The 27,475-nt window shown below is 36.8% G+C and overlaps 1 protein-coding gene across 5 annotated transcripts; it reads left to right on the forward strand.

Moving 5' to 3' along the window:
* Positions 1-27,374, forward strand: PDPK1 (3-phosphoinositide dependent protein kinase 1). 5 transcript variants are annotated; one of them, XM_041490353.1, is made up of 14 exons: positions 1-570; positions 11,372-11,641; positions 15,239-15,332; positions 15,522-15,659; positions 16,827-16,971; positions 19,282-19,379; positions 20,142-20,217; positions 21,708-21,776; positions 22,281-22,377; positions 23,685-23,858; positions 24,284-24,501; positions 25,350-25,407; positions 26,355-26,507; positions 27,132-27,374. In XM_041490353.1, the coding sequence occupies exons 2-14, from the start codon at positions 11,429-11,431 to the stop codon at positions 27,237-27,239; spliced, it is 1,641 nt and encodes a 546-aa protein (XP_041346287.1). In that variant the 5' UTR covers positions 1-570; positions 11,372-11,428; the 3' UTR covers positions 27,240-27,374. The 5 variants fall into 5 exon arrangements, with proteins under 5 accessions (XP_041346287.1, XP_041346284.1, XP_041346286.1 ...); XM_041490350.1 differs by lacking the exon at positions 1-570 and adding an exon at positions 657-819; XM_041490352.1 differs by lacking the exon at positions 1-570 and adding an exon at positions 657-762.
* The last annotated feature ends 101 nt before the right edge of the window (positions 27,375-27,475 follow it).

Here is a 27,475-nt window from a genome sequence, read left to right on the forward strand (position 1 = left end):
GCTGGTTTCTTTAAAAATCTTTATGAAAAAAGTGGATCAGCCCTGAGACGCGGCGATTACCCTGGCCCTCCACGCCACCCCAACTGGAAGCTAAATATCTGTATTTTGTAGATTCTGATATTCAGTAAACTAGATGGTCTTTTCCTGCCTCATCTTTTTGAGTAATCCCTCACAATTCTAGGAATTCCTTGACAAACTCAATTTGTTCGCTGCAGCGTCGTGCACCGCTGGCCCGTCCCTCCCGGCCCCCGCGGCCGACAGAAAGCGGCTAACGGGCACCGCGGGCTCGACGGGACCGCAGGGAAAACAGCCTGTCAGAACGGGCACGGGACCGCGGTGTTACGCAGACGAGGCGGGTTCTCAGGAGCGAATATCCGCACCGAAATTGCATTTATGACGCACTTGAGCTCCGAGCTGCCGCCACGGCCACCGCGCGAGGCGTTGCCGGCGGCCCCGCCCTCTTCCGCCCTCATCATACGCAGCTTCCTGGGGGCGTCATCCCACAACTGCGCATCCTCTCGTCGGCTCAGGCGCTGAGGCTGCCGGGGGACGCTCTGGCCGGGCCCGAGTGTGAGTAACAGCTACTGCCACCAATGAGCGAGCGCAGTACGCGGAAAGCCCGCCTACGGCGGGGGGATTGTTGTGGTGACGTCAGGGGCGGGGGACGCGGGCGCCCCATTGGCTCAGGTTGGGCCGAGCGCCTGGCGCGGAACGGGTGGGGAGTGGTCCCGGTGGGCCATGGCCAGCACCGGCAGCCCCCTGGTGAGTCCGGGCGCGGGGAGCGGCCCGCGGGCCATGGCCAGCACCGGCAGCCCCCTGGTGAGTCTGCCCGGGGCCGCGGCCCTCAGGGTGCTGGGGGAATAAGTAGGCCCGGGCGTGAGGGCCGGCCCGTGAGAGGTGGCCGCCCGTGCCCAGCGCTCTGGCGGCGGCGGGATCGCGGTGGGCTTTCGCGAACGGCCCCGCCTCCTGCACTCGCTGGAACAGGGCGGGTGAGCGGGCGCAGCCGCCCGTGGGGCCGCTCTTGTTGCTGCTGCTCGCGGTCCTTCTTCCGCTCCCCGCTCCTGGTTCTCCGCGGGTGTCGCGGGAAGGTTCCGTTCGTCCCCGAGCGTGGCCCGTTCCCGGGAGGAGGTGAGGCCGACAGTGAAGGGGCCGCACCGCGGCCTCTCGCGGACCTCCGTTTTCGGTTCCGGTACGGGGCGTTGGCGTGGCTATGCCGGGCCGTTTCCCGACGGGAGATCAGGTGTTGTTGCTCTGTAGGAGCTACCTGTCACTCTGTAATCGATTTCTTTTGTAGTAGGAACAAACGCGTGAAGAAGATCGCGAGGGTCACGGTAGGACGCCGTTTCAAATGCAGTTGTTTACGTTAGTCTGACAGCGTATACTCGGTTTGTGTGCAGTGACCTATCTAGAAGATGGAGTTGTAGATGGTATACAGAGGTGGTAATGGTAAATCTTCTTTTGTGTTGTAAGTTATACTGTTCAGTTAGCGTAGACATTCCCTCATGAAAAGGAAAATAATCATCAGCTTTCACTTGTGTTGGCAAAACTACCTGGCAGTGATATGTTCCTTATCCTCATGTGCATGCTGCTGTTCTGGATCTTGTGTTCTGTCAATTGCAAGTTGCCAAGCTTCATTCTGCAACACTTAAAACCTTTTCATCAGTTGGAATTGGCTAAGGAGGGTTTTCTGTGGAGAATAGCACAGCACTGTTGATTCTTGACATGCTGTTTCAGTGTGCTCTCCTCTTCATGCTCAGTGATTTTTTTCATCAGGGTATTACTCAAAATAATTTATTGACTGAAGTTGACAAGTCCTGTGTGAATAACTCTACAGAGCGCATAAATGCTACATCAAGGACTATGAGATAAACCAATTTTTGCTTATTAAAGGAATTAGTTTTGCTTTCTTGATAGTTGATACAGCTCTATAAAGCTTCTTCTTAGCATCAGAGATGACTTCTGTTTACTTGGACTCTTAAACAGAAAGTATGCTTCCCTTTGTGTTTCTGCTCTTGTTTTTTGCCCATCTTTTTTGGGTTTTTTTCTCAAAAATACTTGCCTTTCTGTTCCTTTTCTATATACAGTTTAGGTCCTTGCCCATAAGAAAAACATGTAGAGAGGGGAAAAATTAAGAATGCAACTGATGACTGTTTAGGTAAAAATTAGGGTATTTTATCAGGATAATTCTTTTTAATTCCTTCTCTTGTATTCTATTTAATATTTTCCTGGTTAGGTGAGTGTACTGACAGGCAGTACTAGATACAGGTGGCCCAATTTAGCTAACCTTTTTGTAATTCAGAGGATATCAAATATGGGAAATCCAGTATTTCTGAGACTGAGCAAGTTACTGTTAATGTTTATGTGATGGAGTTAATGACATAATGAGTTCCATGATGACTGAATTATAAATGCATAAGAGGGATTAGGGAGGGGAGGTGTGAATAGAGCACAGCTTTGAAACGAACATTCTAGCAATTCTCTGCCAAAACAGTTTTCTGTATTTCTGTATGCACAGACAATTCCTAAAATGTTCCATTATTTTCTGAAGACGTGACATAAGGAGGGAGTTGTACTTCCAAGAAGGAAAGCATTTTAGTGCAGCTTTAGTTGCAGATTCCAGTCTGATATTAGTTATTTGCTGTTAATCTTATTATGAGTATATTGGGTCTCAAACCAAGAAGTGCCCTTCCTCTCAAAATGAGGAGTCTGGAAGTATGAATGAAGAATTAACATCTTCATTTGCAGCAACATCTTCACTGGACTGTTCAACTGCACTAGCAGTTACTAGATTCTACCAGTGTTCCTGACCTGATAAAGCCTATAGTGTAGTCATGGATCTGGCTGAGCAAAATTGATAGCTTCTTTTTATTTCCCCAGTGGAACTAATATGAACTACAAAGAACTGGGCTCACAGAGCTTACATAGAGTAAGTTTTGCATCTATGTTAAGAATTAGATCACACTATGTCAAGAGTTCTGTTCGTAGTTATTTGTAGGTGTAAAATTTCCTGGTACATATGTAGGGAAAACCCTTCAAGCCTGTCTATTTAATGTTCTCTTCTTTTCATCATAAAGCCATGACTAGTCTTTATCACTCATGTATGGGCTTTTAACTGGGATAAGTTTTCAGTAAATGTTCTAGGTGTCAAATCCCTTACCAAAGCAGGCTGCAGGATTAGAAAACAAGGATGTTGAAATGGTGCTCAAAGGTGGAAAAATCAGAAGTTTTAAGAGGAGCAGTTTTATATGCATTCATATTTCTAACATTAAAAGTTCTTAGAGTTAGTGGAAAGAACATGATCCACAGAATAATCTGAGTATAATAGGGATGTTCTACTAAACAATGATTCTACCACGTAGGTAGGCTTTTTTTTTTAACAAGTTTTTCTTTGGGTTGTTGATCTATTACAGTGCCAGAAGTAAAGTTTAATTTAGCTCTTGAAACTCTACAGGTAGATTACTGTAGCTGGATGTTGTAAGATACCCTGCAGGCTCAGGCTCATTGCACTTTCCTAAAGCAGATCAGTTAGAAGGCGTCATTTCCAGAAAATCTTGGAAAGGGATGCTTACTACTGAGGTACTTGCAGGAATTTTTGTACAGAAGGCATGAAACCAGGGGCACAATCACTTTGTTAGACTGAAAAATGTAGTTAGCTGGCAAAGTAATAAAAATAAATTTGGTCTGTGAGTATGTGAAATATTTTAGTAATACCTGTTTTTTAACAGAAAACTTGTATTTTTATATATGTATTTGTCAAGAAAAGCTATACGGATTGGTATAGAACTAGCACATTTATGGCATTCAGAAAATACGCGAGTGACCTTAATTGAGAAAACACTTATGTTTGAAAGATAAAATCCTTTTCCAAGTTCCTCATATTGGAGCTTTCCAAAGAATGTCTATGATGCCAAGTAATTACTGTTTCTGGTATTTCAAATGGAAAAAACTGTCTTTGCAAGTGGCCAGGTCAGATTATGTATATATAATAAAGAAGGAAAAAAGTGGAAGAAGCAGATTTTCTTCCCTTCCCACTTCCCCTTCTGACATCTTATTTGCAGGTAAGCTTGTAGAAACTTACTGCAATCTAAAGCACCTGAAAGGACTGTAGACAAAATACACAAAGCTAGCTATTTGGTCTAGAACCTTATTTTTCATGCAATATGAATTGAAATCAAAATTGCTGTAGGAAATAAGTGGTTTGCTGTGTGGTTAAATATTGAACTTGAGAATTGATTTCTGCTTTAAAAGACAAGCTCTAAATACTTCACTTGCAAATATTTTATAATTCTTTATGGTGAAAAATTGCAAAGATTAACTTACTTAGCGCATTCTTCTGAAAAAATAGTAAATTTAATGTTTGGTTCTTTAGTAATCCTGCAGGAATTTACATTTCTTGACTGTGCCATGGCTCTTCGTACATGTGCTCCATCTATATACTGCCACCTTGGTGTGTCTGCCTCTCTGTTCTTCACCCCAAGCTGTTCTCTGCCTCCTGTTGTTGCTAGCAAGGAGCCTGGCATAGGAAGCCCTTTTGTGTTTGCTAGCCTGAGTCCCCATCTATGCCGTGCAGCACCTGATTATCAGTGTGCCTTGTGAGATAGCTGGTGGTGTATCCTGAGATCCAGACTATGGTGATCACAGATGGCTTTTGTTTTCTTGCGAGCTAGCCTAGATCTGTTTATGTTAAATTAATTCTCAGTGGATTGTTTACATTATAGCTGTTTGGGCTGTAGGCTGACTTTAGGTTCTTGGAGATTTGAGTGGTTTCCTGTTTCTGATTTGTTTTGAAGTACTAGGCAGTGGAAGGAGGCCTTAAATAGTCTGTCTCTGAAGATGATTGGAATTTAATGCTTTGCTTAGCAGTAGAGGAAGTTAGAGGGTAAGGGGCTGATATGCAGGTTCTTACAAATCCTTTCATTAGCTTTAATCCCTACATGATTTTGGAATTAGAATCTTGGAAGTCAGTGGCAAGAAATATCACTATATGTAAAGTTGTCAAATTTGGAGAAGGGCATTTGCATAAACTAAAATTTTGGATCAGCATTACTTGGTATGTGAAAAGTTAATTTCTCTAGAAGTGAAAGTGGTCTTGTGGATAAAATATCTTTATTCCCTAAAAGCCAAAACAATCTGAGAATGTAGAGATGTTCTCTGTGCTTCCAAAGCATTGAGCCTCTTGGCTATATTTTTGCTAATATAATATGAAGCTGATATCCTCATTACTCACTTATGGATGAACTGTGTTATGGATTTACTGCACAAAGCAAGAAATGGCAGTAGACAAACAGTACTTCTGTTTGCCACTACTGCAGAGGTACCAGCCGTTTTTGGTAAAATAGTATGTTTGAATAGGGGAAAGCTTGAAGCTTTCAAGCTTTCTCCTTCCGTTAATTTGTACAGTCTTTATTATTGAAATGTATTACCAGGACAAGGTTTTTAAAGGTCTTTTATTGTTTTTTAAATTATGGTTATTTCTATCAAGGTATTTTGTTAAGAGATTTTTTGGGGAAACAGTTTTATGGAGTACTTCAATGAGTGCTTACCTTTCAGCATTAGAGAGATTTCAAATGACACTGGGCATGAAGGTGGGCATAGTTGTTTTGGTGGGTTAGAGCCTAGACTTCTTTAATCGGTTAGTATAGCAGTCTGTCTGGACAAGAACAATAAAAACCCACTCCTTTTATGCAGCCTAATGCTTTTGAAATTTGCATGGTTAATTCATAAAAATACTCTTTAAACAACAGTTTTTTCATGTGGCAACTTCTGAGATCAAAAAACTTCACCATAGATAGATGTGACTTCCGATTCTCTTGCAAAATGAATTTGTGTTAAAATAGTTTTTATAATTGAACTATGAGGTTTTAATATGTTCATTTAAATGTAGTAGTAGGTAACCATTTATGAACCTTGATCAAAGTATAGATTTTGACAAATTGTTTGGCATCAGACTGTTTTGCTGACTGCGAAAATCAGTTTCTTCAAGATATGTGATGTTAAAGGAGCAGTTTGTTGGCTTATGTGCTAAATTTTAAGTTCTCTACAGTAATCTTTTGCATGCCATTTGATGATGAGGTTTGAAAGAGTGCTGATGCAGCTCTATGCAACATAAGTGCAAACCACAGCTACATGAGATCACAAGATTAATGTTTGAGGTCAATGCTTTTTAAATATCTACAAATAACTAATACATAGAGTGGGGTTTCTTTGCTGCAGTTTGACTTACTATTGTCTTCAAAGAACTCTACAGGAAAGCTTGTCCTGTCTTTTTTTGGTTTGGGGTTTTTTTGTTTTTTGATTTTTTTTTTTTTTTTTTTTTTTTTTTTTTTTTTTTTTTTTTTGAGAGAAGTGTTTGCTCTTAGAAGTCCTGCTGAACTTCTGTCAAGCTGAAAGTGTGAGCAGAGTACATGTCTTTAAATACCTCCCAATTACTGTGATGTTTTAATATGGCTGTATGTGTTTTGGTGTCAAAGTTAACCTGTTAAGTGGGTGAACAGTTAACGAGCTGTGTGATGCAGTCAAAGTACTTCTGAGACTTGGCTTACTGTGACTTTTGTCCCGTTCATTACATGCTTGATTTTATGTTACAGTAAAAAGACAGACTGATAGCATCCTTTTCTAGTGAACATTTTTTTCTCTTTAGGCTAGTATTTTAATTACTTAAAGGCAATAATAATCTTGGCAGATAGATGTACTGTTGAATTCTTGAGATTATCTGACAAACTTCTAAGCATATTCAAAGTGTATATAAAGAGAAATTGGCACACAATGGATTTTCATTAGTCAGTATATTATTTCTCTCCATGCAGATGCATGTACAATTGGTTAATAGAAAGAGGATGCTGTTGGTCATTTAGCAGAAAGTCTGACAATCCATTTTTAGACAGACATCCAGAGCATAAATAGACATGAGCATATAAGGTCTGAGAACTGATGTTTACTGCAGTTTATGAAAGCACACTACCTATTATTGCTCTGGGTTTTCTTCATTGAGGGTGCTTCACTCTGGTGCAACAACAGAATTTATGAAAGTAAAACTGGTGTTAAATATTGATAAGGGTCACACAATAATCATTACACTTCCTGCAAACAACTCCTGTATGGGATTGGTATTTATTGGTGCAAACTGTACTGTGCTCTCTGCACTGAAATGTGAGGCCTTCAGTTGGATTTTGTTACTCTGAATCAGTGGATTTGTATCTTCAGTTTCTTGTACCTGAACTACACTGCTTTTGCCTGCATTCTCATTTTAGGTACTATGATAATTTGAGGACATACATTCTGCTTTTTCTTTTGGAATATGCTGGAGCTCTCAGGGTGTGTTACACAGTAACCTTTGAACTGGAGACTGTCACAACTAGGTATTGAGGAACATAGAGAAGGTTAACATTTTAATTGTGGGATATGAGGGGTGAGGAGGCCAGTGGAAAAGCTGTGTGTAATATCTGTTAATTATTCCTTTATTCCTTCTGATGCTCTTTTTCAGATATGAGATGTGTGTCACATGCAGTTGGTGCATCTTTGTCAACCCTCTGAAACACCAGTATGCCATGAAAAGAGTATATTAAATAGAACTGCTTAGCTTTTAGTTTTTTCATTTTAAACCTCTAGGTTGTCAATGTTTAAATTGTAAGCAATAAAAAATAAATTTCACTTTCAGAACTTTTGGCTTACATGACAAGGTCAAAACAGTTTACAAAACAGCTCAGGCCAAACCTGTCTAACTTAAACTGCCTTTAGCAGAATCTTGGGTTGTGCCAATCTTCTAGCTTATAGTCTCATTAGCATTATTTATAATCAAAACAAATGTACCAGTTGTGGTTTAAAGGTCATGTTACTTTGTGTAAAAAATACTTTCTGTTACCAAGGTCTGCTTCCAAAAAAATTATCTTTATAAGTAGTTAGATGGAAAAGGTTCTATGATCATGTCTGCCCTATGTCTTAATGCAGCTTGAGATTCTGTAATAGTCAGCAGTCAGACTCACTATTATCCGACAGCTGAGAGGCCAGGATCCTGTTCATACTGATTTTCTTTGTAATAGATCTTGCTAGCGGAATTTCAGCAATACCAAAGATGTTCTCAGTCATCTTCAGTGTTCAGCATCCTGTCACTTAGTACAGAAGTAAAGGATATTGGAAGTTTTAGAAGCTCAGTCTCTAAAAGTATTTTTTTGCTGCTGTCAGTGTTGATAGAATGGTCTCAGGAAAATAATGTTGCAGATTTTGTGGTGGGAAAAAGCTAGTGGAGATGCAGTTGTGGTTGTAGTTGCTTTAGAGAAGTGTGGTATGTGTTTGATGCATATAAATACATTAATAGTTGTAGTGATAGTGCAGTTGTCAAAATGCTGAATTGCAGAGGGAAAAGGTATGAGTCCTTTTGGGTGGTGGGGAAGAAAGGATCACATTTTTCCTATCTAGTGGGCTTTTTGCATTGATTCCAGTTTACTTAGTTTATTTCTACTGTTTGCAGACTAGTGGGGGAAAGAACAGTATTAGTACTTACTTCATGTATAAATAGAAGGAATACTGTTTCTAGTTATTTAGTGAAAACTACTTGATGGAGATTTTGAAATGACTGTTGATCTATAATGCCACATATATTCAGCAGATTTGTTATTTTCTTCCTTGAAAGGTTTTCAAATTCAAGTATGTTATACTAAGAATGAAACTACTTCTATATGAAAGTAAATGAAAAGAACCCTTAAGGGTTTGGGAAAGTAGTGTTAGAGACTAGTTTTTAAAGAGACAGAATTACTAGATAAGTGGTTATCAGTATGGTCTGTGGTGATACATGACATGCAATAGGTCAGTCTGTTGTTACTGTGTGAGGATCTGTGCTTTCACTGGCTGCCAGCAGAGAAATGTTGATAATTGCTAGAAGGAGAGCATCCTCAAGCTTCTGAGAATTGCAGATGCAGTTTAGAACATTTTAAATTTCAGTTACTGACTTTGTATCTCACTAATAAAATGTCTGCATCTGGTAGAAGAAGGATCTTAAGTCTGATTTTTACAAGAGTATGGTACAGGGTTACATTAGATAAGCTGACCTGTATTCTGTTTTAGGCATATGTGAAAACCTATATGTAGAGGCATATTTGGTTTCTGCAGACATGGTTTTTGGAGCCTTTCAAAATAAAACTTAGAAGGTAAATAATACAGGACAAAATACTAAAGAAGAATATATGGAGTGTGAAAAGGCGAGTGTAGGAATTACATTTTTCCATAAACGTTGAGGTGTAGTCCTAGTTGCATAGTTAATTTCTTAGGTAACTGATCCTTTTAAATCTATTGCGTGTTCCTCTGTCCTCCTTGTTCCTAATCTTGACTTTCCTTTGCGAAAGTCAGGGGACTAATTGATGTTATACCCTGACCGAAAATAACCTTTTCCTACAAAGTCCATTACTCCTGTCTCTTCCCTCAGGATTTTTCTATACTTGATATTCATTGTGACTTAGTTTCAGCTACTGTGTAATGAAACATACTGCATCCAGCACCTTTTCCTCCCTTTCTCACAGTGCTCTGATGCTTTTGTGATGGATATTCTTCTTGCTTGTTTGCTTTTTCAAGGTGATCTTGCTAGCTGCAGAATCTAATCAGACCCTCCTCCTGCAATGTTACTGCTTTATTTACCTGTAAAACCTCATTTGTGACTGGAGCCAGTTCATAATTTAGATCCCGATATTTAGTCTGTGTATGTATGTTTTATTTACTGTATTTCATTTAATGGGATGGTTTTTATACTGGCATCACTTCAGTTGCTGAGCACTCATGCTTGTGTCAGTCTTGCTGCAGTCTTGATGGGAAAGGGTATAATCTGTTTTTAATTCTAGCTAGTGTGTATCTTTAGACATGCTGCTGTGTGAGTAGCTGTCTGAAGGAGAGGTGATTCATCCGGGGTATGAAAATTCTGGGGACAATAGTTAGTCTGCAGAAGGTGTCTAAAATATATGTATATAAGGCATAAAAAGAACTGTGACCTACAGCACATGTGTATATGCATAATAATAGTATCAGTTTTAGCAGTAAATAAAGGCAGCTTTTCTCTACTGCACAGAGCACAGCCAAATGAGGAATCGCTTATTTGGGAGCTAGGTTCCTTAAGAGTGAGTGCTAGTGAGTGCATGAGTGAGTGCCAGTCCAATTCTCTTCCAAGGTGGTTTCTGACAAAAATGCAGAAAATGGTTTTGAATTGAATTTCATGAGGTAAAAAAATTCTTTTTGTGAGAAGTAATTTTTAATTTGGTAACATGATGTATGTTATAGTCTCTCTGTCATGGTTGTACAATACATCTGTTTTGAGATTAGGTAATTTGGTGATTTTCATTAAGTCATAGTTTAATTCTGCTGGATGTATGTTAGAATACTGAGATTTAAAAAATGGTGTTAATGTTCTTAAATATTTCCTCTGTTTACGTACTTTTTTTTTGTTGTTGTTCAGTGGTAGCTTAGCAGAGCTCTCCTATCTGTTTGTGTTTTCTGGCCGGTTTCAAGTAAAACATCAGAAGCAGTCCCTGACAGACTAATTGTGGTGTATTGCCAGAAGGGGCAGAAAGCAACTTCACAAGGTTCCTTGATCTTACTTAAAAATTGATAAATTACAATTTGCTGTGTATATTACATTTATCAGTTTTAGGAGTGTGTCTTCTTGTATTTGCTGTTTTCTGGGCTATATCTGTTCTTTTTGTTTTGCAGTTAGATTGTCTTTATGTGGCTATATGTAAAATTTAAGTACTGCAATCTCCCTTGTTTTAAAAGGTCATGAACCAGAGCATTCTTCAAAAAAAGTTTTAGGTGTTGCTGATTATTAAACCCTCCACCTGATCTTCCTTTCTATGTTATGTCCTTCCCCAATGTGTACTAAAGGGAAATACCACCAGAGAAATTGAAATTTTGAGTACAAAAATAAGAATGTGTCCTTTGTCTCCATTAAAGTTTTCACGTGTTCATTCAGAATTCATTGTAACTTGTATCTCTGAACTAATGTTACTGGTACATACAGGTGTTTATTGTATGACTAGAAGTTTAAGGTCATTTTATTCATAGGAGAAGATGCCATGAAATTTGATAACTTGGCGTTCGGAACATTTTTTTGAGTTCAAAAAAAGCATTCTTGAATTAAAGTGTTCAGATGTTTGACCTATGGCTGTATGACAGCATGACCTAAAAAGAGTTATTTATCAAATTGAAATTAAAAAGAGTTATTTATCAAATTGTTGCCATTTCCAACATAAATATTTTATTCCCTCCTAAAGAGATTTTTAATCATAACCCTTTCAAAAAAGAATTTTTTGTGATCCTTGTATGGAAATAAAGTATGGTTGTGCATGGTAATTATGCCAGGTATGGGAATAATAGTTTAATTTTCTCTTTTCAGTATGATGCTGTTCCAATCCAGTCAAGTGTGGTGTTATGCTCCTGTTCATCCCCTTCAATGGTGAGGAACCAAGCAGATTCCAGCACTCCACCTGTCATTTCCGCTTGTGGCAGCAGACAGGGATCTAACATGGAGGGTACAGCACCTGAATCAAGATCTAATTCAAACTCCTTGCAGCAACATACAGGACAGCAGCCTCCACAGCCTCGAAAGAAACGACCTGATGATTTCAAATTCGGGAAAATTCTTGGTGAAGGATCTTTTTCAACGGTAACTTTACTTTTTATAAGAAGTGACAGATATCTTAGATAAACTTGAAAATTTGTTGTGTAAGATTGATGGCATTGAAATATGGAGAGAACAGCTTGAAGAGTAAGTGAATAGGACTTAGTGGATTTAAGCTTAACTATTAAAATTGTCATCCTAAATATTGGTAGCAATTTTTTTTTAAGCTCCTCTTAAATTGATCAGAAATCCTCTTGTATCCTAACGATTTGATGCTTGGCTGTTTAATCAACATTGTTTTCTAATATAAGTGTGATAGCCAAAACAGGTTATGTAAGAAGTTTGATATAAAGGATTGGAACTGTTCTAGGAGCTTGTGGTAAAAACTATGTGATGTCCTGTCTATGGCAGGAGGTACTGCCAGATGCTTTCAAAAGAAAGAACACTGATACTTCTCTGGTATTCTTACTCAGCCCCTGGTCCTTGAGGATTTAGTGAGTCACAGTTAGTATGTTTGTGTTCAGTAGCCTTAAATGGTTTGTTGCTTACATCCACAGCATTGCACAAAAATGAATTACTTAAGTGTTACCTTAATGAATCCATGAAGCATTTAATACTTTCATTTGATGGTTTGGTAGTTTCCCAGTTGTAAGACAATAATATTTCTGTATCTTTTTCATATGATACTTGTTGTGTACAATTTTTGGTTGTAGGTCTCTAAATGTTGGGGTTTTCTGGTTCTTCCAGTACAGCCTACTGCAGTGTTTAGTATGCAGGCCTATAGTACTTGCCAAGAGTAATTTGTGCTCAAACACGTAGTTTGCATAATTTGCAGGTTTCCCTAAAGCATCCAAAAGTGGTTTGGGTATACCAGGACACTTTGCTTCAGTAGTACACTTTTCATTTCTGCTTTTGGTCTCTGAAAGTTAATGCCATGTTCTACGTAGGTAGAGAAATTCATAGGGCTTAGCCCAGACTCTGAATTAACTTTGTCCAGCACTCTGCTACCTGTCTCCCTGGACGGCAGCGCAGCCCTCTGAAGTATCAACTTCAGAGCATTTGATCTGTGGGGCATGTATCTTTGTGTTGTCATCAAAACATCTTGTTAAAAAACATGATTTGTTCATAATAAACAAGGTTGTAGACCCAGAGATCTGACTGTACTCCCCAAGATCCTCATCAATATTGTAACTAAAAAGTGTTTATCTCAAAAAATAGGTGCCCTCAAATTACCATATATCCAATGACAGCTTCAGATTAAAGAAATATTTTCTTCAAGGTCATAATGAATATATTCCATTTTCTTGGACTTCTTTTATGCTACCACAAGCTCTTTCCTAATGCCAAGGCTGCGTTTTAAATTCAACAGAGAGACACATGATGTGGCTTCAGGGTTTTTCTTCAGAGCACTCTCCAATTTTGTGGGATCTTCTTCTGCAGCTGCAACTTCTTGGACCCATGCCTGATATAAACGAACACACAAATACATGGCCTTCTACTTGTTGGTCTGCACTTTTAAATTAATGAAAATCTACTTGCTTTGTAGACAGCTTCAGTCTTCTTCAGAATAATATCTGTTATTGGTGGAAAAATTGTAATTCTCATGATTGAGGAGGCATGTTGCATAGCTCACCTCCTTCAGTATGGTGGGTACATATATATTCCACCTTGGTTTTGTCTCCACCTATAAATGAGGGTTTTCTTAAAAACAGGAGCTCTAAGGAAGTATGATTGTCTGACCAAAACCAGTTCTTAAATGCAGATTTAATCTCTAGCAGCCTGAAGTATTTGTTTAAATTTAGAGTGGGGCTTGGTCATGACGTATGCCAGGTATGTTGACAGTTATTTCTGTTCTGTAGCCTCTGAGGGTTCTCTGCTCTACCTATCTCACCTTCCTCTCCCCTTCCTTTGATTTGGGATGTTTAACTACATTTCTTACCTTGCTGTTGTCTGAATATACAACTTACACACTTACATGTTCTGTGAATGCTTTTGTTTTCTGTTAGTTTTATGGCTTTTTTTTTTTAAGCTATCTAGTTAATGTCTAATTTCTTTGTATAGAATTTACATTCCTTATTGATATTACTTCTTCCCATGGGGTGGATAAGATTCAGGCCCCTGATAACAGAGACATTGTATTAGTATGTACCTCTGAGGGGTTTTCTGTTTGCGTTTTGTGCATATCTACTGTTGTTTTCTGGATTATTAGTTAAGAGGAAATTAAGATACATGGTATGCTCAGATCTGATTGGTGAGGAAGGAGCTTCAGGGTACCAAAGTACTCCTGCTATTAGGTAAGTGCTCAGTGTACTTAGAACACAGCTGCTCAATATCAATGTATGTGGATAATACCTGTGAAATACAATGGTAAAAAGTTGGATACAGTGCAGGACTGGAGGAGAGTCAGTCTTTAGCTTAATTTGCCAAGATATATTTTCGTCTGTGTCAGCTGATACCTTCTGCCATCTGAGTTTGGTCTCTGTGTATGTGGGGTTTTATTTAATAACTGCCTTTTAAACTGACCTGCTTTCAGAAGCTTTCATGGTAGATATGGTTGATGAAACCTAGCTACAAAAATTAGAAAAGTTCATAACATTGTCATTCAGCTGCACATCTTATCTAGTGTTATGTGTGTACACAGAAGGATCTCAAAAATTCCTTATGCAGAGAGGCAGATGTTAACAGACTGGTTGTTTGTAACATTTCTAGTAGAAATTTTCATTGATCAAATGCTGTAAATGTCAATGTGGTTTTAGGAGATGAAATTTTAAAGAAAGTTAAGGCTGCCTGTTACTACTGAGCTGAGGTCAATTTTCTAGTACTAAAGAGTGCAGCTGCATGCACTTCTTTCATATGAAAAAATGCCTTATTTAGATTTCCTAAATACCTAACATTTAGCATCAGGTGTGTGTAGTAATATTTTGGAGTACTCTGTTATAACTGATTTTGCAAGGGATTAGAGGCAAGCCTGGTGCAGTGATGAAAAAAATTAGTATGAAGTTGAGATTTTTAGCAAGGTGTTGAAATGGATATAAACTTAAAATGAGAAAAACAAAGAACGGTACTCATCTGTTGTTACAAGGTTATTGGTTGCATTCATGCAAGAAGACTTCAGATTGTCTCTAAAATGACCTTTTATAGAGTTCAGTCTTGAAAATGAGCGTTGTGTTCCTCCAAAAGCATTTCTCTTTAAAAATGTAAACCTGCTTGCCTGAAATTTCATCCCTTGCTTCTACTAATTGGAAATATTCTGTTCCTTTTATTTAAATCTTTTTCTTAACAAACTGTAAAGAGTTGAAAGTTCTGTCTCACTTCTTACTTTTGCTCATTTGATAAAATTTATCTTTCAATCTTTGCCATCTGTATTAAGGAAAGTACTATGACAATTATTTTTATAAGTATTCCTCAGAGTACTTGTTGCTTTTTGTTTCCCCCTTTAAGAAAATTTATGACTTACATTACAATCTTCAGAATTCTTTTGGAAAAAAAAATTCAGTATTTACACTGTTAGATGTGTAAGTCTTTTGGCAAAACAAACATTGGTCAGCTGAACTGAGTTTCTGCAGAAGTCTTGCTGTAGCCAGCATAATATGCTTAAATATTTTGCTGTGTTCCAAATACCTACTGGAAGATCAATGTTAGTGCATGTGTTTAGTGGCCAGTTACAATATGTTTTCTTTCCTCTGGCAACAGGTTGTCTTGGCTCGAGAATTGGCAAGTTCTAGAGAATATGCCAGTAAGTATTGATTCCTTTAACATGAATTTTTTGAAAATACAGTATCAGTGTAGTCCAGTTACAAAACACCTGTTGAAGGAACAGAATTAGTGGTTTTATGTTAATGAAATATAACCAAAAAAACTCCAAAGCAAGATGGGCTTCATTTACTGGTACCTCTTTCATTTTTACTCTCTTTTTTTCATTAAGTTAAAATTCTAGAAAAACGTCATATCATAAAAGAAAACAAGGTACCATATGTGACACGAGAGAGAGATGTAATGTCCCGTCTGGATCACCCTTTTTTTGTGAAACTCTACTTCACCTTTCAAGATGATGAAAAGCTATGTATCCTTTGCATATTAAAACTTGCTGTAACACTTTCTTAAGAGTAATAACAATGCCCAGTTTTGATTCCTTGAAAAATGGTCTAATGAAAATGATGGAGGTAACTTGAGCTATTTAAAATATCCTCATGTATGTGATGCAATTTTTGTAGTCATGCTTTTAACAGAAATTAAGCAGATTGAATGAGTGGATCCTCTCAAAGAGAAGATTAAGTGTGTTGTGAGACATGGGTGAGCAATTAAACAAATTATCCATGTGGGAAATGTTGAAGAGTGACTTGTTACAATCCAATGAGAAGTGTTCCAGAAGTGTTTTATTCCTGATGTTTATATGTGTCTGTGTATATCCATCTGTCTGTCTGTAGTAAAACACAGTAATTCCTGTATTTAAAATAGGGGTAGCCAGCTAATATTTCCTACTAGTTTCATTTCTACAATTAGAGCTATTATTACAATTTTTATGTAAAGATGAAGGTGCTTATAGAATAATGTGAATCCTCTGTTTGAGCTGGTGTTTTCCCAGCTCTCTCCACTGCACTTGCGAAGTGCAGGTTCATCCTGGAAGCTCATTGCTTGGCAGTTGGCTTTTTTTTTTCTTTTTTCTTTTTTTTTTTTTGCAAAGAAAATGTTAATTATGTGAATTTCCTCTTGAACCTTCTGCTTGGACTTGGCTGTGCCAAGTGTAAAGGTATAAATCAGTCTATTTCTGGGGTCAGTAAGTAGTTTTCTGTTTTTCCCAAAGGCTGCTAATAGTGCTGGCAAGCCCTACATATCATGCAGTATGAGCTCAGAGGGCCTCTTTTGTATGGTAAACACTTGCTGTGGTACTTTCCAGGTGATGCGACAATTTTTAACTTCTATCAGTTATTACTGTAAACAACTCTGAGGACAATTTTGTATGTCATTTAAATGAATTATCCAAGTCACTCTCTGGAAAAACTTTGAAGTTAACCCTTTATGTAGTTTTTGCTGTGCTAAGAAATTTGGACCCATGTCCTGAGTTGTTGATATATTTAAGAAATTGCCTGGGCTTGCTATTTGTAAAGTTTCAAATTAACTAACTTCCCTGTTCATGTATTTTTAGTAGTATTCTTCTCTTTGGAACAAGATTGTGGACATTTTTGTTTTAGAGTGGCTTAGAGATAAACCTTAACTAAGTTACATTCAGATTTTGGACTTAGCTATGCCAAAAATGGAGAGCTGCTAAAGTATATACGCAAAATTGGCTCGTTTGATGAGACCTGTACAAGGTTTTATACTGCTGAAATTGTATCAGCCCTGGAGTATTTGCATGGCAAAGGAATCATTCACAGGTAATACAGAGTTGAGACAGACATGCAGTTGATCATGTAAGAGGTGGGTTGTTTCCTAAAAATGTTCTTTGTGAAGCTAAAAGCAAAGCTGGATTTTGTGGAAAGCTAAAGAGCACAAATAGTGTTTGATCAGCCCTAGCACAGTTAACATCAGTAGTTAAACATGGGAAACTTGAGGAGGAGAGCCAATCACTGTTATACCAACTGTTGGAGCAGGAAAAAGTAAGAAAACCTTCTGGCCTTGAATTAACATTAGCAAAAGCTTGTCTTTCAAGCTTCATCAGTTGGCCTGAAAACCAGAAAATTACTTTTTGTGTAACTACTTTTTTCCCTGTGCTGTTATGTAGCAAAAGTAACTAGAATTCTTTTTGTGTGTGGCTTAATGTGTACTATATAATCAAGTAAAATTAATCTATATCAGTTTTCACTGAGTAAACAAATTCCACAAAGGTGCACAATAATTAGGTAAGTGGTGAAATTAGTGAAGTTTTAAGTAGTACTTTCGAATTTGTTCTTGATGTAATATATTGTTTGGATAGTCATGTTTTGTTATTCATATTTATTAAATAAAGCTTTAAGTGCTGAACATCTGAGCTGCAGAACTTCTTTTTGGGTAAGAAATCTATTGTGTTTTGGTTACCAAGCCGTTGTCATGGGACACTAGATGCTAGTTGGCAAAAAGCTGACTGATTATAATTCTGATAGCATTATTTCTTTGTTATTACAAAAACAGTTTTTCTGTTTAAATACAAGTTTTTGTGGAATAATTTGAATTTGAATTTAAGGGGTATGGATGTGTAGCACACTGAAAACATAATATATTCTATAGGGGCAGGGGGAAAGTTCAAGAACCCCCAATTGTACAGTGTTTATGCTGAGAGGATGCTTATAAAATGAATGTGGCATGATTGTCAGTGTTACTAAGCCTATATTGGAAACCTCCTACTGGAGAAGAGCTGCTTTGTACTTGTTTTTATATGAAGGACCCTACGAGGAGCTCACAAGAAAACAGTAAAATTGTGCAATTGGAGAACTTAGTATGAAGTTTATGAGGACACAGCTCTAGCAATGCCTGAAAACTCTTGGGATTTTTTGCTGCCTGAAGAAATAGGACATGACATAGAACCACTTTAAGATGTCAGGCTACCCTGGAAAATTTATTACAGATACCTCTCTATGTATTTAGATATATAGCTATAAATCCATAATCCAGTATTAATGTAGGTATAGGATATATTATATAAACAGTATATATGAATTGTGTGTAGAGTACAATGTATCTACATGCATACGTATCTTAAAGCCCTACACAAAACTGTTAAAAGGGTCCATTCCATTCACGTACTTTCTACTTCTCTCGTAGGACAGGCACAGGAAAATCAACAGGGTTTTTATGGCTTGTTGCTCTCTGTGGTAGTTTCTAGACTTTAAACTGTACAACTCATACTCTTCCATAGTAGGGGGCTTTAATCTGAGGAAAATAGTGCTGCACAGTGATTGACAGAAACAGTTTTTACTGTTTTTTTCTTGCCAGTCAAACAAAATAACTCCCATGCTCCTAGATTTCTTTATGAGCATTCAAAGATTCTGCTTAGGAGGGAAGTATGTAGGTTTTTTTGGATCAGCTAAGGAAACTTGATGCAAAGGCATATCATATCAGTGTAACTGAATGCTCTTAAGTTGTTTCTAATGCACCTCTTGACATCTAACTCTTTATTGCTATCGTGTTTGTGATACTGTGAAGTCTGGTTTTATTCCGAATCAGAGGCTGTGTCTATGCAAATGGTAGGCATGCATTTGAAATGCAGATTATGCATGGAGGTGATCCATGGTTCTTACCTGGTCAGGACATTAGCTGGGGCTGGGTTTGCCACTGTTTGACTAACTGGAGTTTTGCAGTGAGGAAACAGACATAGAAAATCTTAATGCCATATCAATCTGTCAGATGTTATGTAAATTAAGGCTTTGGAGTGAAGGGGCTTAGGGTTTTGTGTGTGTGTTTGTGAGGTGGGGTTATTGTTGGGATTTGTTTGGGTTTTTTGTTTGTTTTGGTTTATAAATTTTTGAACATGTGACACACACAGTAGCGTAGTTTTGAGATTATTATTTATGTGATGTTTAAAAAAAAAGTTAATGGATTTAACAAAATTTGGTAGTCTGCAGGTTGACAGCTGCATGTTAGAGGAGTCGTTGTAACAATGTTTATAGAATGTCTGCATCATTTATTATAGCATTATGTACCTAAGTCACAAGATAGTTTTTCAACTTTAATTTGTGTGCTGTTTGAATATAAAAATCTGTCTTTTCCAGGGACCTTAAGCCAGAGAACATCTTATTAAATGAAGATATGCACATTCAAATAACAGACTTCGGAACAGCAAAAGTATTATCTGCAGATAGCAGACAAGGTTTGCCATTATTCATTATGTGACACCAATAATTATAGCAAGTGATCCTTTGAAATGTACATGTGTTGTATTTGCCAAGATTGTAACCTTCCAGTGTCATTACCTCATCTAAATCACTAAAAGATCTCAAAACAGTTTTGACTGTCACTACTTAGATTGTATCAGAGGAGGTAGCATTTGGTGTAGTGGAACACCAGCTAGATTACCAAATAGACTGGGAAGTTGAACTACTTCAGGTTGCATGTGTAAGACAAGAATACAAACAAACAGGTACCATGGCTCACCTGATACAGTAAGTTTTATCTCTGCTTATGTGTTTAACTCCAGTGGCTGAAAGAATTACACAAATGTGAAGGTTGTAGAATTAATGTATCTGCAGTTGTTACTAATTGCCTCTAAATAGATGCTGCAAACAATGCCTGAAAAAAAGCACTAGGCTGAACTGAATTCAATTGACACTTTTTTCTTAACTGTAGCAAACTTGTGCTGGTAGATATTATAACTAAATAGTTAAATGCCTAGCTTCTTGAACCAAACGGGTGTCACTGAGATTGATTTGTTTCTTCAGGCAGGTTTTGTGGATAGGTAGAGAAGTTAAATTCTCATGGATTCTTTGCAGCATTATGTAACTTCCAGTGGGTTGCCTTTTGGGTTTTGTTTTTTTTTTTTTTTTTTTTAAACTGGGTGGTGATAGGTGAGGAAGGGGAATATTGGCTTATGCATAAGTATGTGTTTGCTTATTTCTTTCTATTTCCTTAACAGCCCGGGCAAACTCATTTGTAGGAACAGCACAGTATGTTTCTCCAGAACTGCTGACAGAGAAATCTGCCTGTAAAAGGTGAGGGCTCTATATTCCAGAACTTTACTGACTCTGTCAGGAAACCGTCAAATGGGGAGGAGTGGATAAATCAAGCAAGCAAGCTTAGCATTTTAAAGAAACAAGATGCTTGAGTATTTTAACAGAGTTTGAAATTTTTTTTCTTATTAAGTATTGCTTCTTGTCTGAGGGCTGGTTTCCTCAGTTTATCTACTTTTTTTGAGTTCTACTAACAGGATTAGATGTTGTTGGAGAAGGAGTTATGTAAGGTGAAGTTGGATTTCTCACCCATAAATAAATCAGAAGAATCTGTTATCCAAGTAATACAATTGTTTTAATTCCATTTTATATAAGATTGCTCAAATATGGTATTTCCTGCTGTAGGAACAACAGAATATCTCATGCTGTTCAGTTAAGGAGAAGGCTGCAGCTTTCTTTGACTTGTATTTAGATCAACTTGCAGTTATCTTTCCCAAACTGTACTTAGGATTTGCAACATTTTAAAAGTCATCTCAAGGGTATGAGTGATGCCCTTAAGAAATTTCTGAACTAATTAAAATTGCTTATTGATGGTATGCCACTGAATGTGTATATTATTTTATTGCAATGATGGAAGAGTAAGCTAGTTGCTGACAAATGACAGGTTAATTGGATCATTTATGTGAATAGGTGTAGTAATTTGTGCTAGCGTTTCTTGAACTGATAGAGATACTATCAGACTTTTCACATCTTCTTTTAGTGAAGAGTTTTTGACTATTTTGGCTAATGGAAAGACTTAATTAGAATATCATCTCCTTTTAGAAGTTGCATAATGCTTCACCTGTATTAAAAAACTCTTATTTTGAGTAGTTTTAAGTATTTGTTAGTATTTTAGTCTTCCATTGAGGATTTGATTAATCAAATCTGTGGGTAGCTAACCTTGAGGTAAAATAAGTTGAAAGTGTTCTTTCAGGTCAACACGCTAAAGCTTAACTGTCCTTTACCCACCACACTAGAAAGTCACCCTTTTTCCCTCACCATTATAGCATGTATTTTTGTTTGAGTCTTAAGAAAAGCTTTAGGTGAAAAGGTAAAAAACTGTATTGTAATATATTCTCTTTTTTTAATCAAATATTTAGAGGAAAATATTTTAACTCTGAAGGGCCATATATTGAATTAAGTTGGATGAATCTTTGAATCATCATGTGGATAGTCAGCATTCTTTTCAAAGTCATTACTTACCCATTATTTTGACTGAGAATTTACCTGTCTTCCATTTGCTCCTTCTATGCTTGGAGTCAGGTTTTGTGGGACTGTTACTCTACAGTTTTTTCTTTTAAGTTGTGTTGCTAGCCTACTCTTCTTTCAAGGGCTGAAGTAAAAATAGTGTGGAAAATATTCAAAGCAGGTTTGTCCACTGGGTTCATGTTATGTTTTAAGTAGCAGAAGGTTAAGAATTTTTCTTTTTAGATTTCATTTTAAAGATTTCTTTTACAAAAAAGATTCTATGTTTTTTCCTCTTTGTTTTGAAGCTCTGACCTCTGGGCTCTGGGATGCATAATATATCAACTTGTAGCTGGATTGCCTCCATTTAGAGCTGGGTAAGAGATTTGAGCTAATTATTTACATGTGGATCATAAATATATTGCCTCTGATTGGATTTTTACCTTACTGCCAGTTCTGAAGTATTTTCATTATGCAGAGCTGGTATTAATGTCATGCCTGCTTTTATTTGTCCTTTTTGATGTCATGAAGTTGCTTAGACCGCAATAACTAGAGCTCCTGAGAGAGAGATGGCTTAAACTATCCAAGAATTTCACATCTAATTTGTGCCATGATGGTAACTATATAACTGTATGACTGTATGTGAAGAGGTTTATAAGGCACATCCTCAACACTCTCTGTTAAGTCATTTGAGCTTCTGTTGTTATTGCTCAAGTATCTGGTGCTTACAGGATCATAGTACCCCTTCACACTAGGAAGATTTATGGGAACATAACTGAACTTGTAGATTTTTTGTTTAATATTTGTCTGGTTTATTCAGGGTAAGGTGAAAGAACTGTGGAGGACTAATAACAAGAGTTAATATTTTTTCTCTTCTGCAGAAATGAATATCTTATATTCCAGAAGATAATAAAGTTGGAATATGACTTCCCAGAAAAATTTTTTCCTAAGGCAAAAGACCTTGTGGAAAAGCTGTTGGTAAATATTTGTGCTTTTCTTCTTGAATGTAGTATGCTTGTCTTGATTGTTTTGGTTTTTTTTTTTTGTTTGTTTTTTTGTAATAACTGACCAAGTGCCCAAATGCCTAACTTCTTGAACCAAAAGGTATAACTGAAATTGATTTGTCATTAAGTGGTTTGATGACATTGGAAAACATTCAGCTTATGTAGTTCTCTTTTCTGAAAGTTTCTATGCACTCTTGTAAATCTTATAATATGAACATCTGTGAGCATTATTAACTGTGTAGGGGACTGTCTTGAAAATTGACATCTGTTATTAAACAGCACTTTTTTTTATGTGAATTCTAAAAAGAATTGTTAGAAGGATGAGGAATGTCTTTCTATTAAATGGAAGCAAACAATTCTAGGTACTGTGCATTACAAACAAATTAAGATTCAAATACTTAGGCTTACACAGTTCTCAGATTAATTGGTTTTGAGTTGTATAAGGGATCATTTAGTTGAAAACAGCATCCTGTACATCACAGGCAGATATATTCATTACAATATAAATCCAGTTGCCTTGCATTTTAGCATGCACTTAACATGTTTCAATAGTATCAGCCTAAGAATTACTGTGCCTGTGAAAGTTTGACAAGTAGGAAGAAAAAGTAGTTATGTTCCATCACTGAGATTACAGTCATGATAATATGAATAAGTGAATAAGCAGAAAATATTTTAGGTGTTACAAGCTTTTTTAAGTTCAATAATCTATCATATTAGCGGGGGATGGGGAGGAAACACTAACCTTTGTGGATGATGATAAATACAACCGAAAAGGCCTGTTAGCGCGTTCCTGTGTCCAAGACCAGTTCTATGGCCACAACAGCGTCTCCTGAATGGTGAAGTCCAGACTGTATTAACCTGGTTGTATCCTGAGAACTGTGTCATTTTGAGGTGCTTGAGAGGCTGATGTTTAACAACAACTGTAGTTTCCACAGCTTCTTGCATCACTAGAATGTGAGGTGGACTAAACTTAAAATGAGGTGTGCTTCCTCAGGCCTTCTCTGTATGTTTTCTTCAGTCTTTATGAAGAAGCAAAGCCAAAAAATTGTGTTGACCTAAAGAAGTGCTCCTGTCCTTAGATCTATGAGCTGATCTAATACAAAATGTTGTTGACAAGACATACTGACAAAGTCTTTTATTATAAACAACCTCCTTATAGATACGTGTGCTTAGGGCAGGAGGACAAACTGGTTTTACGTTTTCACATGGTGCTTTGCAAATGTGATGAATAATGCTTGCCCTTAGTCATTATTTTATGCAGCTTAATTTTAATTTGTTTAGGTTCTAGATGCTACCAGCCGATTAGGTTGTGAAGAAATGGGAGGATATGGACCTCTTAAGGCTCACCCCTTCTTCGAATCCATTGTGTGGGAGAACCTGCATCTTCAGACACCCCCTAAACTTACAGCGTATTTACCTGCTATGTCAGAGGATGATGAAGACTGTTATGGAAATGTATGTTTGTCTACTGCTGTATTCAGCTCTGATGCTGCCTGAGACTTCCATTATAGCATAAATATTGAATATTAATATAAATTAATAATATAAATACTAATATAAATGTTTTTACTGAAACTATGGATTAGTTATATTTTAATTAAGATTTTAATTATTAAGAATGTAATCAATATTGCTGGTTAAATTTTTACTTAAATCAGCATTTGTTTTCTGATCAAGTGAGTATTTTGAAAAAGCAAGGCTTGCTTTTTGATCAGTCATACTTTTTTGCATAGATGCTTGCTGATCTATAGGGAATAGGCTGGGGTTTGGACCAAAAGCAAAATAAACTAAAACATGCTTAAATTAAAAGGCACAGTTTAGTGCAAAATAAGCTTTTTAATAAAAGACATTTAATTACTTCATTTTGTTTCCTCCTTTAGTATGACAATCTCCTGAGTCAGTTCGGTTGCATGCAAGTTTCTAGTTCTGCCTCTTCCCATTCACTGTCTGCTGCAGAGACAAGTACACCACAGACATCAGGAGGAAATATTGAACAGTATATTCATGATCTTGACAACAATTCCTTTGAGCTGGATTTACAGTTTTCTGAAGACGAAAAGAGGTTACTTCTGGCAAAACAAGCTGGTGGAAATCCTTGGTAGGATCTTTGAATGTAGCTAAATAACTTGCCCAGCAATAAAGAATCCTGGAAAATAAGTGATTTTGATTCAAATTCATATTTGTCAATCTTAGTATTTTCAAGTAAACAATTAGCAACTATATTTTTCTTGGCTTCTATTTTTAAAGCAATAGCAGCAAAACACTAATATTATATTTCTAAAATTTACAAGGTATAGAAAATGATGTGGAGTGTATTTATAAGATAGGCAGAATGATGCTATCCAATGCTTCCAGAGTCTTTGCACTACAGTCCTAGAATTAGAAAAGATTCCTCCTTTTCTACAGATGCCAAAAGTTGTTGGAACTTTTTGCATGATAATATTCTGTGGGTATCTAACCAAAATACCTCCAGACTATGTAACAGCATTTCTTTTCACTCTTTAGAGAAGTCTCTCATGTGTGAACTTTTGTCATTGTTGCTCCTTGGGGGGTGGAGAGAGGTGTGCTGAGGGGGTTTTTTTTGGTTGGTTGGTTTGTTTACAGTTTTCTTGTTTATTTTTTGTTCCTGTTTTGTTTGCTTTTGTTAATTTTTGTTGTTGTTGTTTTTTGTTTGTTTGTTTTGTTGGTTTTGTTTGGTTTGGGTTCTTCTGTTTGGTTTTGGTTTTGTTTGGTCGGTTTTAGAATTTTAGAAATTTTAGAAAAATTTTAGAAAAAACTCACTGGTCTGGGCTAAGGAAGAGTCCAAAACTCACATACTACTAAAGTTGTTCACAACTCTCGTGGAAAAGGACATGCTAGGGAATGACATGAAAAACGACTTGATCATTATAGCTGTTTCTGTGAAAGAATTACTTCTGGAGTAATAGTTATTTTTCTTTTTCTAAGGCATCAGTTTGTAGAAAATAACTTAATCCTAAAAATGGGTCCAGTGGACAAAAGAAAGGTAAGGGCTTTTCTTAATTTCCTGTAACAAGATTGAGCTGTCAAATTTTTGCACAGCTCCAGCATAGATAAGCAGCCTGCTTTAAAGCTTCCTTGTTTAAACAATTTGTCACCTATAAACAAGTTATTTTTAAAAATTCAGTGTTTTCTTGTGAGTAGATTGGATTTTTTCTTGATTTAGTCATGTGCTCTTGATTTCTTGGAAAAGCCTAAGTAAATCTGCTATTGATGCTTTCATTTTGAGATTGTAGTAAATGAGATTTGGTTGTCCTCCTCCTCCCAATGCGATATAATCTAATAAACACTTTCTTGATGCACGTCTGAATGTGGTTTGAACCAAAAATACCAAAAAATTACCAATGTTATTCTCAACTGTGCTTTTTTCCTGAATATGACTTTGTGCCCTTGTCGTGAAAGAGGCAGAGGTGATCTTAGAACAGCTTTAAGTGTTAATTTCAGCAGTTTACATATAAGCAAGGATAGTCTGCATCAGCTTTAGCAGAAATAAGGTTCTCTTTCATCTAAGTTGCTACCTGCTTTGTTGTAGTCTTTACAAAACCATGATTATTGATTTCTTTGAGAAATAGATTCTGCTTCGCTCTGTGCTGCTAGATGTTTTAGGTTTTGCTAGAACTTGAAGATACTTTCCTAAAATAGTAATTGTTTTTCCCCACGTAGTAGAATAATGCACTGCAACACCCTAAAAAAAGTATGAGGTCAAATAGGTAAAGTAAAATTAAAGATTCCCCCCCCCCCACCCCCCAAACCCAAATATACCATCCTAGCACTGAGCTGGTTTTATCCTGCCTCTGTTGGTCAGTTCAGTGATGTGTAAATTTACATTTTTAATTCCCTCATGGATTTTGCTGGGGGTTTTTTCTTTTTCTTTTTCTTTTTTTTTTTTTTTTTGTTTTGTTTTTGCATTGCTACTTCTACTTCTCTTGTTAGGGATTGTTTGCACGTCGGCGCCAATTGCTGCTTACGGAGGGACCCCACCTGTATTATGTGGATCCTGTCAACAAAGTTCTAAAAGGAGAAATTCCATGGTCTTTAGAGTTGCGTCCAGAAGCCAAGAATTTTAAGACATTTTTTGTTCACACGGTGAGTTTATTTTCTGAATTTTCTTTGTAAATTGCTCTAAGGTCCTTGGCCAATTTCTGTAAGTTGTCAAAAAGATTTTTCTGGAGAAAGTATAATTGCTTAGACACAAAATTTCATAGTCCTAATTTAAAACAAAACTAAACAAATACCTGAACAAAGTCAATCAACAAAAAAAAAAATGCACAAAATCCACACCCCCAAACAAAGTTGAATAATAATAAAACAAAAATCACACAAAATCACTCTGACATACACATTTATCATAAAAATGCTACTGTATTTTTATTATTAGTGTTTAAATTAACCATAAGTGGATTTTGTGCTTTGAAGGATGTTCTTAATGACTTAACATTTAGATTTAGCCCATTTACATTTAGCCCTCCTTGTATGTAGTGAATCATGAGATGTGTATAATATATTGTCAGTTGACTGCTTAAAAATATTCAGGTGCCAGATGTATGGTTAATCAGTAATATATAATGTTATATAGCTGTAATTGAATTTAACTTTCAGAAAGTTAATGAGCTAATTGTGAATAATTTTTTTATTGGTAGGTGCAGAATTACTACTGTTTTTTGGTTAAACTATGTTTGGAGTAATCATTAAAATGTTGTTCACTTATAGCCAAACAGGACATATTACCTGATGGACCCAAGTGGGAATGCTCATAAATGGTGCAAAAAGATACATGAAGTTTGGCGGCACAGATACCACCAGAATGCTGCAAAATAGTAAAGCTCATCCAAAATTTCCCAGTTTCCCTACTTGCTGCTAGAACTCCGTGTGCAGCCGATCAGAGGAATCTTTTCAACCCACCTATTACCATCTCAAGGGGAAGCATACGTCTGAAATGTTCTTGGGGTTTTTTTTATGGTTTTTTTTTGCTTTAGTTTTTGGTTTTGGTTTTTTGGTTTTCTTCTTTTGTTTGTTTGGCGTTTTTTTTTGTTTTGTTTTTTGGGGTTTTTATG

Source organism: Pyrgilauda ruficollis, unplaced genomic scaffold (assembly GCF_017590135.1).
Source record: "Pyrgilauda ruficollis isolate IOZ18807 unplaced genomic scaffold, ASM1759013v1 scaffold122, whole genome shotgun sequence".
Lineage (NCBI taxonomy): Eukaryota > Metazoa > Chordata > Aves > Passeriformes > Passeridae > Pyrgilauda > Pyrgilauda ruficollis.